The 14,668-nt window shown below is 44.8% G+C and overlaps 1 protein-coding gene across 3 annotated transcripts in view; it reads left to right on the forward strand.

Annotated features, from left to right (window-relative positions):
* CEP89 (centrosomal protein 89) overlaps window positions 1-14,668 on the forward strand; it is a 359,859-nt gene that overhangs the window by 311,320 nt on the left and 33,871 nt on the right. For all 3 annotated transcript variants that reach the window (XM_069739248.1, XM_069739246.1, XM_069739247.1), the window contains exons 11-16: window positions 3,072-3,175; window positions 3,574-3,689; window positions 4,910-5,090; window positions 8,553-8,720; window positions 9,890-10,031; window positions 11,571-11,660. In XM_069739248.1, coding sequence (XP_069595349.1) covers window positions 3,072-3,175; window positions 3,574-3,689; window positions 4,910-5,090; window positions 8,553-8,720; window positions 9,890-10,031; window positions 11,571-11,660 — 801 coding nt within the window. The remainder of the gene's footprint in view (window positions 1-3,071; window positions 3,176-3,573; window positions 3,690-4,909; window positions 5,091-8,552; window positions 8,721-9,889; window positions 10,032-11,570; window positions 11,661-14,668) is intronic.

A 14,668-nucleotide genomic window follows, 5' to 3' on the forward strand; every position in this document is an offset into this window, starting at 1 on the left:
ATGTAGGTGAAAGGTTTTATATTTGCTGCCTTATCATCCAGGGTCAGAGGGTACAGTAAAAACAGCAGCTCGATCTCCAACTTTACCCACCCTTGTGCAAAGCAGCAATTTCAGCAAATCTTTGGTCAAACTCCACGGTCCGTGTGCCGGAGATTTCTGCCTGCATATAGGAAACGGTTGTCCCATGCAATCTTTAGATTGTCTATGGACCGCTCTACGATAGACTAAATAATTTTATTTTCTTTATTCCCCAAATATCACTTGGCTAAATAAAGCAGAATTAAGTTTACACGGATCAGCTATTTCCGAAATATTGTTTTGCTCATAGTCCTCGGTGACTTCTCCCAGGAGCATCTCACCTGCGGATAGACAGAAGTGGATTTGGCACCAGCGCTGCACATTTTACAGCAGATGGCTGCACACTTTGGCTGCGCGGTTTCATCTGGCGAAACAAGTTGAAAACATAAAGCATGCGTAGTTTAGTTACTTTTTTTTTTCCTTTTTTGGGGATACATTATTGCAGATATATTCTGTAAAAAACAGTGGTACTTAAGTTCTACTTAATCCAGAAATGTCAGTGTTTTCACAGGTTTCCTGTGGCAGTTAAGGGGTTAAAAGCCCCGTTTCCAGTTATTTACAGCTCTATAAGTGTTGGTGAGGGGGCCTCAAATGCGTCTGTTTCTATTAGTGTGGATTTAGAGAAGCTAATAATGTGGAAATGACTTGAGGTTCAGGAGCTTGAATGCGTTTCTACGATAAAATTGTGCCATTAGGATTCCAGTTATAATGGTTTTATATTTCCACCAAAACGAGGATGATGAGGGCCCAAAATACAATCGGATGCAATATTTAGATCACAGTGTACCTTCATGTTGTACGAGCATGGATATTTATAGATCTGTGGTTTGAGCACTCATGTAGCATGTCATCTGACCTATTATGGATTGTTATATGTGTACGAGATTAGAACAACCGTCGCTACATGAATCCATCACCAGAACCACCATCGCTACATGAATTCTGCACCAGAACCACCATCGGTACATGAATTCTGCACCAGAACCACAATCAGTACCTGAACTCTGCACCAGAACCACCGTCAGTACATGAGTGCTGCACCAGAACCACCGTCAGTACATGAACTCTGCACCAGGGCCACCGTCAGTACATGAGTGCTGCACCAGAACCACCATCAGTACATGAATTCTGCACCAGAATCACCACCAGTACATGAATTCTGTACCAGAACCACCATCACTAAAACATGCCTTTTTTATTTTATCCTTCTCTACTATATAATTGTCTAAGGGTCACTTCTGTCTTTCTGTCTGTCCTTCTGTCTGTCCTTCTGTCTGTCCTTCTGTCACGGATATTCATCGGTTGCGGCCTCTGTCTGTCATAGAAATCCAAGTCGCTGATTGGTTGCGGCAAAACAGCCACGACCAATCAGCGACGGGCACAGTCCGGAAGAAAATGGCTGCTCCTTCCTCCCCGAAGTCAGTGCCCGCTCCATACTCCCCTCCAGTCAGCCCTCACACAGGGTTAATGGCAGTGCTAATGGACCGCGTTATGCCGCGGTGTAACGCACTCCATTAACGCTGCTATTAACCCTGTGTGACCAACTTTTTTACTATTGAGGCTGCCTATGCAGCCTCAATAGTAAAAAGATCTAATGTTAAAAATAATAAAAAATCATCATATACTCACATTCCGGCGCCTTTCCCGCTCCTCGCGATGCTCCGGTGACCGCTCCACGCAAGCGGCAGGTTCCGGTGGCAAGGATGGTATGCGACAAGGACCTGCCATGACGTCACGGTCATGTGACCGCGACGTCATCACAGTTCCTGCGCCCATACCAACCCTGGGACCGGAAGCTGCCGCGTGCGCCGCACACAGGCGCCAGGACTTCAACGGAGGGTGAGTATATGTTTATTTTTTATTTTAAGTCTGTATACTACATGGCTCTGTGCTGTATACTCCTTCGCTGTGCAATATACTACGTGGCTGGGCAATATTCTACGTGGCTGGGCAATATATTACATGGCTGGACAATATACTACGTGACTGGGCAATATACTACGTGGCTGGGCAATATTCTACGTGACTGGGCAATATACTACGTGGCTGGGCAATATACTACGTGGCTGGGCAATATACTACGTGACTGGTCAATATACTACGTGGCTGGGCAATATAGTACGTGGCTGGGCAATATACTACGTGGCTGGTCAATATACTATGTGGCTGGTCAATATACTATGTGGCTGGGCAATATACTAAATGGCTGGGCAATATACTACGTGGCTGGGCAATATACTACGTGGCTGGGCAATATACTACGTGGCTGGGCAATATACTACGTGGCTGGGCATTATACTAAGTGGCTGGGCAATATACTAAGTGGCTGGGCATTATACTAAGTGGCTGGGCAATATACTACGTGGCTGGGCAATATACTACGTGGCTGGGCAATATACTACGTGGCTGGGCAATATACTACGTGGCTGGGCAATATACTACGTGGCTGGGCAATATACTACGTGGCTGGGCAATATACTACGTGGCTGGGCAATATACTATGTGACTGGGCAATATACTACGTGGACATACATATTTTAGAATACCCGATGCGTTAGAATCGGGCCACCATCTAGTTGATACCATAAGATGCCATTTATATGCTGTCATTGGGTCACTTTTCCATACACCTACCGTATCTTTTAAATCTGAAGATCTCTTGCATGGCGTATTAGCGAACAGTTCTTCAGAAATTAAGGGGATATGTATAAAATAAAATACATTTTGTACATGTTTCCTTTAATTTTTAGGTGTATTTTTGACTTTTTTTAATGAGCCAGAGAAGTTTTTAGACTTCTGGAAGTTTTTATGCCTCCACTTGTTCTTCTGCAAAGTCAAAATGTAACATGCGTGAAGACAGGAGAACAGATCTGAGTACGGACGATCTGATTATTGCTCTCTAGGGTCATTTGATGTGGGTATGATTTCTCAATTTTAGTTGGTTCTTGATTGTTTCTTTTTTTATTTTTTTTTTTTACACCCATCCTGATTAGGAGGAAATGAAAACCTTCAAAATGAGAGTGAAAGATGTTATCGGGGAGAATGAAAAACTACACCAGCTTTTGAAACAGGAGCACCCTGTTTCTAATAAGGAGTGGTAATTATATATTCTTTTATCTCTTTCTAAATATATGTAATGTGTGTGTGTGTGTGTCTGTACGCCTCAACGATGGAATTGGCACAGCAAAAAGGAAAAGTTGGGAATGCTGGAAAAAATGAAAAATGCTGCTGAAAAAATTCCCTATTTCGTCAGTCTGGAGTATGAGCCACACGCAGAAATCCTGGCACTTCCAGGCTCGGCTGCTATTGGTGAGGTTATTAATTGATCATCTGAGGAAAGTTCTACTGGGCAAATCATCAAGATCCACTGCTGGCACCACTGGTTCTAATGTAACTCCGAGGTAGAGGGGTCCAGTCTGTCTTTGTTTTTTTTCCCCTACAAATATTAATCTTTATGATAATTTACCATTGATTGATTGTCACCTCTCGTTTTAGGGATCGACTGCAAGCTCATTATAAACTCCTCCAGGAAGAGAACAGTATTCTGACAGAGAGACTAGAACTGCAAGAAGGAAAAAGCCGAGAGACTCACTCCCAACATGTCCAAGAAGGTGAGATTACCTGCCCTGGATTTTCCTGGAGGCCGTTAGACTCTTTGCCTCTGGCTCTGATACTTTGCACCCCGTGTATCACCAGCAGGTGACACAGTTATTCCAATATCTATAACCTCATTAGTGATGAGCGAGCGTGGTCTGATGACGTGTTATCCGAGCATGCTCGTGTCCTAATCCGTGCTCGAAAAATACGCATGAGCCGCCGCCGCTGCTCGAGAGCCGCAACATTTGCTGGGATTACCTGTTTGTTAGGCAATCCCTGCATGTGTTGCGGGGACTCGAGCATACTTTTCGAGCACTGTGAAAATACTCTATTAGGACACGAGCATGCTCAGATAACACCTTACCCGGGCACACTTACTCATCACACCTATTCCCAATATAGCTGACTTTTTTGCTGATCATTTTTTGGGATTGGTCCACCACTGAAATCCCCAAAAATCACAAGAATGGGGTTCCCGAGGCTCCTTTTTTTTTTTTAACGGAGCTGTAGTTGTGTATGTGCACTTCTGCTCTGTTAACATCTATGGGACTGACAGAGACCTCTTCCGCTCTTTGCAAGCGGTAGCTTACAATTTTGATACGGTGATTTTACTCTAAACAAATAAAGAGAGCTTAAAGTTCATGTACACTTTTAGAACAGCCTTTTTTTAAAAACTTTTTTGACCATTTTTTAACATATGGAAGTTACCGGTAAGTCGTATAAAGCAGGAGCCAGAACGAGGCTCCTCATTGGTGAACCACCCTCTAAAATTTGACTTTTAAGTCATTTTTTAATGTACTGTGATATGTAGAGGCGTTGCAAAATTTTTAATGCAACCCTGGTGCAGGAAAGTTCCCAGTGCTTGAAATTGCAGGAGTTTGAAAATCATAATTTACATTTTCCCATTATAGCTATGCAGATTTTTATTTTTGCATCTTTAAGACATAAATCTGATTTGCTTAGCAGCATAAGAGCGACTTGAAGTGTCGTGATATTGGTTATGCAGCCGATCATCACACAGTTTGCATGTAGATGCTCGGAGCTGGTTTTAATGGCTCCTTCCATCTTCGGCTCATGCTTGTTACTTGCAGCCGCCTTAGGGAAATAGAATTTAAATAGACATTTGCATTGCAGGGCCGAACTATTGATTACTGGAATTATGCCGTAAAGTGACCTTGTCATGTACGACGCAGCGTTCGCCATAGATTAACCTAAATATTCCTCCCCCTCGCAGCCTCCCAATTAACCAAGCAGCTAATGGTTTTGGAATCTACAAAGCGGAGTCAAGAGGAAGAATTGTCAGAATTTCAGAAGCAGCAGGAAGTTTTACGCTCCAAGTACAACGAGCTGAAGGCGAACATGGATGGCAGAGTCGCCGCCGAGGAGCACGTTGCCATGGTGAACGAATTAAAAAGGTACAGCTCCTCGCCCCGTGTAATGAGTAGTAACATCTCCCATCAACATTTATTCACTTTGTACTGGCGCACCGAGCAGATCAGCGGCACAAAGGGGGATCAAAGGTCGGAAATGATTCCTCTGTAATGTCTGACCGGAATAGCTCAGCGTTTCAGATTTGGCTCTTCAAGCATCCGAGGCACATATCGGCTTTCCTATTATCTGCCCCTAATCAGTTATTAGTGCTGGAAGTTTTCAGTCCGCTAGACCATAAAGTTTGCACCGATGAGATTTCCACTCATCAGGGAAGAAACAACTGATGGCAACAACACTTTTATTTTTGTCCCAGTGACATGTTTGCATCAATTCAAAGGGGTTTTCTGACTTTAGACACTTAGGCAAAGGCTATACCATACCGTGTAGCACGAAAGTGATCTCAGAAAAGGTGCATGACTATTGTATAAAACAGATAAGTTGAAGGTCGCGTGGAACTTGCATTGAAGCATATGGCAAGTGTGATGCTTGCAACAAACAACATGGAAACATTTGTGAATCTATGTCGTGGTCATAAAGCGACAAAATAGGATGTCAATACATCCAATGTTACAATGAATCATTGCAATTTCAGAGTCACGCAACACATGTTGCCGTGTAGCCTCCGCCTTATCCACAGGATATGACATCAGTGATTGTCAGACCTTCAAGATCTACACATATCTCTGGAGAGAGGATTTCCCCAGCGACTAGTGGAAAGTGGCCATGCATAAGTGCAGCTCGCTCCATTTATTTCTATAACAGTCATAGAAAAACTCCCTCCCTGACCGGATGGAGCAACAGTTCTTGAGATGAGTAGGGTCCACACCTTTCAGACATCTATGGCGTTTTTTCTGGAGATGCTATTAATGTGTAGATTGGGAATATCCCTGTAAATCTTTACAACTTGTAGTGTAGTAAATCCTAACTTTCTGAATGCTACTTTAACAACTACATATTCCTCATTCACCACTGTGTGTCCAAAAGGGTTTACCTTTAATACAAAAATCTTGAAAGGCCTTTAATGATTGTTTTAAAATAACCTTCAGTATTACTAGCATAAAAATTTAATTTTTAATAAATTTTTGCTTCCATGTGCCCTTCTTAATAGAATCAATCTCCTTCCTCATCTGGCAGCTTCTTACTTCCAAGAAAAGTCTTCTAAGCTATACTGAGGCTCTGCTCCTTTCTTGACAAGCAGGCATCTGATGTATGCAGGAACCTGGAAATGGGGAGAGTGACTGAGCATGAGTGTGCACCACTGGGGAAGAAAAAGCAACGCCAGTCTGGTATATAAATAATTGCAACAGAAAGGAGGATACACGTGCTGCCTCCCTCTCTAAGTTTTTTACTTCCATCTATCTTGCCGACCATTGCCTGTTGACAACAAGTAGCAGAGACGCCGAGACGGGTTGCCAGAAGTTGGGTCGCAGCGTTATATCTATGCCGGGAGTATAGACGCGTCCTTGTCTCTGCTTCACGCTGCACGCAGAGAGGCAGGCTTTCAGTTCAGGGCAGGCAAGCGGAAGTAAGGAAAAAGGAAGTTCCAGCACCTTTGGTGCTGGTAATATGCTGATGGCTGGCAAATTACAGAGCAGGCTAATCAAGACTGTTCAAGGACATATTAGACTGGTATATGCACCAACAACAGCTTTATCTGCTCTAATCATGGGTGAAATGGCAGATGCTTTTTAAAGCGAACCTGTCACTTGCAATAAATGTGTTTATTATTATTGCTGCTGCTTTCCTGAATCCGGCCATGTTTTTCTTGTTTTCTTTCTCCCCTCTAATCCTGAGATATATGGCCCCATGTTCCTTGTATATAAATGTATCCTTTTTTAGCTAAGTGGGTGTGGTCGTCTGATCTACACCACGCCCAGTTGGTTAAAAAGACAAGGCTTATGTACAGGGAAGAAGAGGCCATATCTCAGGAATGGAGACGGTCAGAAATAAAAGTAAAACATTGCCAAATTCAGGAGAACAGCGGCGTTTACACCAGGTTAAAACATCACTTATTTTTGGCAAGTGACTAGTCCTTTTTAGACATTTCTGATCAGCCCTTGTAGACCACCTCACCCACCCCCCAGGGAATATAATGGCCGTCAGTCTGATCCGGTCATGTCCCACTTATGTTTTATCATTTATTGTAATATGTTTTGGCTACAAATAATTCATTTGATGATTTATGCAGATGAAGGACAATCTGAGCAGAGAAAGCCGTACGTTATGCAGAAAGTGAATGTAGCACACGTCCGCGCCATCTGTGAATGAGCCATATCTCGGGTTCATTGTCATTGATGGTTATCTCTCTCATAGATGTTACGTGCCGGAAATATGGATTCTCCATGCTGTTGCCTGCTCTCGGGTGCGGAGTCTAAGGGATGCTATGGTCTTCACCCTTAAAGGGGTTGTCTGGTGCCGCCCGCTTCCACATTGGTAGTTGATCGTCGCTGATAACGCTGTGGCTTCCTATAGCTGTCAGGATGGGCAGACCTCCTTGGCGGGTTCTGTGCACCTGTCCGATTGGTTAGTATGCTTGTGTGGCAGGTATGTGCAGACGCCACCTTATCAGGACCCCCGACGTGGACGTGATCAGCAGCGACCAACCCCTTTTAAACCCTGAAGCAGGTGTAAAGTTTTCATCATTAGGACCGTGTGTCTCTACCGCTGCTTCTGTCTCTGTTGATTGGCTGCAGCTGTGACATCACATTGACAACAAGCTTAGTAGGCACAAGCCGTAGGGGGTCAGTGATTGGCTGCAGCTGCACTTGCAGAAAAAATAAAATAATAAAAGGGGGAACAAAAGGTAAACCGACCCCAAAGCCGCCTCATTCTCCGGATCGGTCCCTAACAATATGAGCCCTCTCTTTGTACAGTGGTAATACCCCTTTAAGACCCACCGTCTATCCTTTTTTTGTCCAAGTATCCACCCTGAAGGATTGATAATGGAGAGCATCACTCTCCGTTTTAAGGAGCATTGCGTGCCGTTTTAAGGAGCATGGCGCGCCGTTTTAAGGAGCATGGCGCGCCGTTTTAAGGAGCATGGCGCGCCGTTTTAATGCAGCAGCTGATTAGGCTCCTGCTGACTTTTCTGCCATTTTTAGGGCATCTCATTGTGCTCTGAGCAGTCATCTGTTTCATCATCTGGAATCACTAGCCCAGAGGCAGGAAGCAATCTCTTTCACGCTTCATCCTCAATCATCCAGACTGATTTCCTCTGCATCTTCTGCCCTGGTTTGATCTTTCCAGTGTTAATATCAATATTAGACCAAGAAGCTGTTCTTTCCACCATCCCCCTCCTCATCCATCAGGTCCGCTCCACCGCAGGAGCATTGTGGAGTATATCTCACACTCCAGAGAAATGTTGCACGAAATTGAAATTCCTTTGCAGAGTAATGAAGGTTTCGGGTCCATTTTCATTGCCTTGTGATTGTGCTCTTCTCCGGCAGACAACTTCAGCAGCAGCAGGAGGATGGCAAGAGAGACGCAGACGATCTGATGGGAAAGATCTCTGCCCTGCAGGCGGAGAAAAAGGCGCTGCTGCTCCAGAGGAACGACCTATCGGCAGACAACAAGATCCTCGAAGCGGAAGTGGAGGCGACTAAAAAGTCCAGAAGGTTGGCATTGTTTAGGCTCAGGAAAGAACACTACGTGCCCCCCTAAAAACAAACAAAATGTCAACCCTAAATGTATGATTGAACCTGCAATCCCTCCAGCACTGGAGACATTACAGGCAGTGGCGTATCTAGAGTCTGATGGGCCCCGGTGCAAGATTTGGTCATGTCGCCCCCCTGCATGTAGGTCAGATGTATGGACCCTTGTAGCTTTCTAAATCCTATAAAGATAAACGTGTTCCCCCCCCCCCTTCCCCGTATACTCTCCCATCCAGGGTTATATGTCCCTCATCCTGGGCCCTATCCTGGTATATATGTCCTCCATGCTGGGCCTCTTCTTGTATATATGTCCCCAATCCTTGGCCCCTTATGCCCGTTGGACAACCTCTTTTTAAATGAAGTAGTCCCCTTAGTAAAATAAAAGCACCATATACTCGCCTCATGCACCAACGCTGCTCCAGTGGTATCCAGTCCGGTTTTGCCGGGGTTCGCGTGACATTATTATGAGCGTCCGCTATTAGGCGCTGTGCTCTTCTTCTTGAATGTGTGAGCCACGGTTGACCTGGAGCCGACGTCGCTGGAGATGGGCCACTGCAGGAGTGGAGTATGTGATGTTTTTTTTATTTTGCAAGGGGGACAATTTTTGGGGTACCATAAATACTCTGCTCTTCAGCTATTCTAATTGGCACCATACATGGCTTCCTGACTTTTGGGGATTGGGTACTGAATTGCTCAGATCCTCAGAAACCCGACATTTCCGGCGTCTGCAGTCCGTGAGCCACGTCAAGGTTTAGGCTACAAATCCCAGATATGGAGAATTTGCTTCATTAAGTGCTTTTGCTTTGTGTCGGAACACGGGCGCACCATGCCCTCAGTCTTTATATCCCACCTGAAATGACGTGCGCCGGGGTTTTAATGCATGCAGTGAATACAGAACATTAGTATTTATGCCGTGCAGAGAATGATATCATTGCATGCACCTCCACCGCCGTGTAACAGGTCGTTATATACCCAGTAGCCCGACAATTAGGGATTTCAGCTTGACGTGCCGCCGGTAATTAAGCATCTGGTGACTGTATAATGTAATGCATTGTGTTCATGGCAAGCCGCCCAGCCCCGCATTACCGAATTGTGCCGCCACTCATCCGTTTTCTACGTATTTGTGCTTTCAGGAAGCTGCAGAGGAGGGTCGGCCAGCTAAAGCAGCAGCTGGAGGACGCGATGGAGAAGGAGGTGACAGCACATCAGTATCTGGCCAATCTTATAACCCTGGCGGAGAGCATCGCTGGGGAGAGAGATGAGCTCGTTAATATGGTGGGTAACCTACAACTTATAGTGATCCCTATGATGGAAGGTTTTGATTTTTCGCTATTGGTCCGGCACAGTTTTATCGCATCGTGAGTGTTTTTTTTTTCTTTCCCCATTTAAATAAATGGGGTAATAATGCATAAAACACATGTAAAAAAAAAAAATAATACAAGCATATGTTACACTGAATTTTTCATTAAAATCCCTGCATATTTTAGGCACATTTGCTGCAATCTGCTGCACATACCCTCACAAACGACTTACATGGAATATGCTGGAAAATTAACTTTAAAAAAATGGAACCAGTTTTTATTCTCTGCGTCTGCTGATATTCTGTGCTGGAACACTCTCACATTCACGATTACTGACGGCAGCATCACTTTCCTATCTTTTTGACGCACGACCAATGTCCCTACCAATAGCGGGTCTTGGGGGCTACTCCAACCCATTATTGTCCCACGATCGGGTGACAGAGGGAACGCCCCTGATCTTACTAACCACCTAAATGCCGCGGCGGTCACCTAAGGGAGATAGTGCCGCAGTGTTGTCCTGCTGCATCCGCCAAGTACGGTAATTGCTGCCGCATAATACAGCAGGCATATGAAATGACTCTGAAGGAGCCGCTCGGTGGTACGCAAGTGGTTAAAGAAGTGATGGCGTCTGATATAGTTTCCTATGACCTCTGAATACTCCAGCATATGGGATAATGAGGGTGGTATTACTGTCGGTCTGCATCATCCTCAGCTGACTGCAGCTGGGTCGTGTGGATGTCTCCGTTCCATTTTCTTGCTTTATTCGCTCTGTCGTTGGTGTGACAGAGGATCTGGTTTCTTGCCTTCTCCAATCTCTGGAGTAGAGCAGTTATAACAAGCTGGCAAGTCGCATCGGGCGGACTGTCAGCATCCATCATACTCTCGCCGCTCCAGGTTGGCTTTCGTGATGACAAGATGAACTCAGCATTTTTGGAAAGTTAATTCTAACAGGGCTTCAGAAGTGCTGCGGCGCCCATTGGTGTCTGGTGGGGGGAAAACCTCACACTGTATCTTCTGCTTGTCATACTGTGACCTCACTGGGTGCCTTATCCCTACGCTGTGACCTCACTGGGTGCCTTATCCCTACGCTGTGACCTCACTGGGTGCCTTATCCCTGCGCTGTGACCTCACTGGGTGCCTTATCCCTGCGCTGTGACCTCACTGGGTGCCTTATCCCTACGCTGTGATCTCACTGGGCGCCTTATCCCTACGCTGTGACATCACTGGGTGCCTTATCCCTGTGCTGTGACCTCACTGGGCGCCTTATCCCTGCGCTGTGACCTCACTGGGTGCTTTATCCCTGCGCTGTGAACTATCATGGGTAATGTGTTGTGGTAATTCTGGGCGTCTGCCGCTCACCCCAATGATAACGGTTGGCACCCGTGGTAATTCTGGGCGTCTGCTGCTCACCCCAGCGAGAACATCTGGCACCGGTGGTAATTCTGGCCGTCCAACCCTCACCCAAGTGACACCTCATTACACTTCATTTTAATTCTGTGACTATTCTGTTTAGACTAAAGGTCTGGAAGCTGAAAAACAAGGCGTCCTGTCTCAGATGATGGAAGGCAGCGTGCGGCTGGGGAGACTGGAAGAGAAGGTGAAGGTAAGAGCTTTGCTTTGTGACAATTTTTTGGAAGAGGGTGACGTGCTACAGGGGGCGATCTAGGTCACATGACTGTTTTATCTAAAGGGGGCACCCTCATTAGAGAGTCCCATAACTAACATACCTTGCAATCTGGTAATATCTCCAAGTAGAAACCTCTCACAAGTCCATAATTCTCTGCAGAAGAAATATCAGATTTGATCGTGCCCAAACCGCAATATTGGGCACAGCCTGTGGACGGGAGGGGATAGCATTTTTGGGAAAGGTAAAGCAGACTTGTGCAGAGAGAGAGAGACGCTTTCTGCAGCATCTGTTCTGTCTGGTTGATAGGATCTTGCGGGTCCTGATCAGATTGCAGCCGCCCTGTCTTTTCATTATTTGGCAGCGCAGGATAACGCTGGTGTTTCTCATCTCGCAGAGCGACTGTCTGTTCTGCAGCATCGTTCTCTCCCAGATAATGAGCTGAGAAGCTGCAAATAGGGATATAAGACGATGACGTCACGCCTTCGTATTTTATCTAGCAGGAGCTCCCACACAGTTTACCAAAAGCCTCGGAATCCCCAAAAAGTGGCGTGACTCACCGAAGCAGTCCAAACCGTGCGGATCCGTGGGTGACATTCTCCTTACAGCAAGTAAGGATGTACAACTCCATCCCACCTCATCCATTTCTTCTGTCGTTCCGCCTGGACAATCATTAGGATGTCTGTTTTTTTATTCTCTAGCTGCAGTTTACATACCCTTAAAGGAGTATTCCCAACTCCAAGAAATTATCTGCCCGCTACCGTTTGTAGCGGGCAGATAAGTATCCGAAGTATACTTCACTGCCCGCTACAAAAGGTTCTGATGAATGGAAGACGTCCAGGTACCCACACTGATCGAAACCAGGAGAAATGGACTTTTCACTTTGCTCTGACGAAAGGAAGACGTCCAGGTGCCCACCCTGACCGAATTCATGAGAAACGGACTTTTCTGCTACTGAATTACTGGTATCGATCCCATAGAAACCTATGGGAACAGGTCTAATGTTTGGGGTGGAGAGGTGAAAGAACAGACAGATGCATAAATGGAAACGAGGACTACATGGCTGAGAAGTGGGAAGATCAGAAAAACAGCCGTCACAACATGTGATTTCAAAAGTGTGCATTATCAAACACATTTTTTTTCTAGGGTAAGGCCAAATGGAGCAGCTGCAGCTCTACCGAAAACTGCAGCAACCAAATGCGGCTGCGGTATTGTGATTTGTTTAAAAAGCAACCACTTAATTTTGCGGGTGAACAGCAGACAGGCAATTATTTTAATAGACAGCAGCAGCTACTAGCCTCTGATGGTTTCAACTGTGCATGGCTGCTCCAGTTGGCCTCACCCTAAAATTAGTATAATTACTTAATTGATTCATTTATCATCTTTCAGAGAAAAGAAGTATATGTATGATTATAAAAGGTGACCTGTAAAAGGGAAAAGTTTTATATAACTGGAGGTATCTGATGTTTGTACAGTCCTGACCGAAAGTGTTGGCCTTGAAATTGTTACAGAAAATGAAGTATTTTTCCCAGAAAATTATTTAGATTACACATTTGGTTATATACATGTTTATTTTTGTGTGTCTATTATAACAACACACAAAAAAAAATCTGAGATAAAAAGGCAATTTGGACGTAATTTCACACAAAACACCAAAAATGGTCCTGACAAAATTGATGGCACCTTTCTAAAATTGTGGGTAAACAGTTTTGTTTCAATCATGTGATGCTCGTGCACACTCACCTGTGGCAAGTAACATATGTGGGCAATATGAAAATCACACTTGAAGCCAGTTAAAAAGGGGAGAAGTTGACTCAATCTTTGCATTGTGTGTCAGTGTCTGCCACACTAACCATGGAGAACAGAAAGAGATGAGAACTGACTGAGGACTTGAGAACCAACATTGTTGAACAAGATCAACAATCCCAAGGTTGCAAGTCCATCTCCAGAGATCTTGATGTTCCCTTGTCCATGGTGCACAATATAATCAAAAGGTTTACAACCCGTGGCACTGTAGATAAACACCCTGGACGAGGACGGCAGAGAAAAATTGAGGAAAGGTTGCAATGCAGTATAGTCCGGATGGTGGATAAGCAGCCCCAATCATGTTACAAAGAAATTCAAGCTGTCCTACAGGCTCAGAGTGCATCAGTGTCGGCGCGAACTATCCATCCACTTTTGAATGAAATTAAATGCTATAGCAGTAAAACCAGGAGGACCCCACTGCTGACACAGAGACCTAAAAATGCTAGAATGCAGTTTGCCAAAATGTACGTGACTAAGCCAAAATCCTTCTGGGAAAGTGTCTTGTGGACATATGAGACCAAGACAGAGCTTTTTGGTAAAGCACATCATTCTGCTGTTTACTGAAAACTAAATGAGGCCTAGAAAGAAAAGAATACAGTGCCTACAGTTAAATATGGTGGCGGTTCAAACATGTTTTGGGGTTCTTTTGCCTCTTCTGGCACTGGGTGCCTTGACTGTGTGTAAGGCATCATGAAGTCTGAGGATTACCAAATTGTTTTGGGAGGCAATGTAGTGCCCAGTGTCAGAAAGCTGGGTTTGCGTCTTAGGTCATGGGGCTTCCAGCAGGACAATGACCCCTAACATGCTTCAAGAAGCCCCCCAGAAATGGATGGAAACAAAGAGCTGGAAAGTGGCAGCAATGAGTCTGGATCTAAATCCCATTGATCACCTGTGGAGAGATCTTAAAATTGCTGTTGCAATAAGGTGCCTTTACATATGAGAGACCTGGAGCAGTTTGCAAAAGAAGAGTGGTCGAAAATTCCAGTAGAGAAGTGTAAGAAGCTTGTTGATGGTTATAGGAAGCGATTGATGGAACTAAATATTAAGTTGAGGATGCCAACAATTTTATCCGTCCTATTTATGCAGTTTTGTGTGAAATTATGTCCAATTTGCCTTTTTTTTTTTTTTGTTGTCGTTGCTATAATGCACACAAAATATATAAACATATGTATAACAAAATA

This window comes from Ranitomeya imitator, chromosome 9, assembly GCF_032444005.1.
Source record: "Ranitomeya imitator isolate aRanImi1 chromosome 9, aRanImi1.pri, whole genome shotgun sequence".
NCBI classification, from domain to species: Eukaryota; Metazoa; Chordata; class Amphibia; order Anura; family Dendrobatidae; genus Ranitomeya; species Ranitomeya imitator.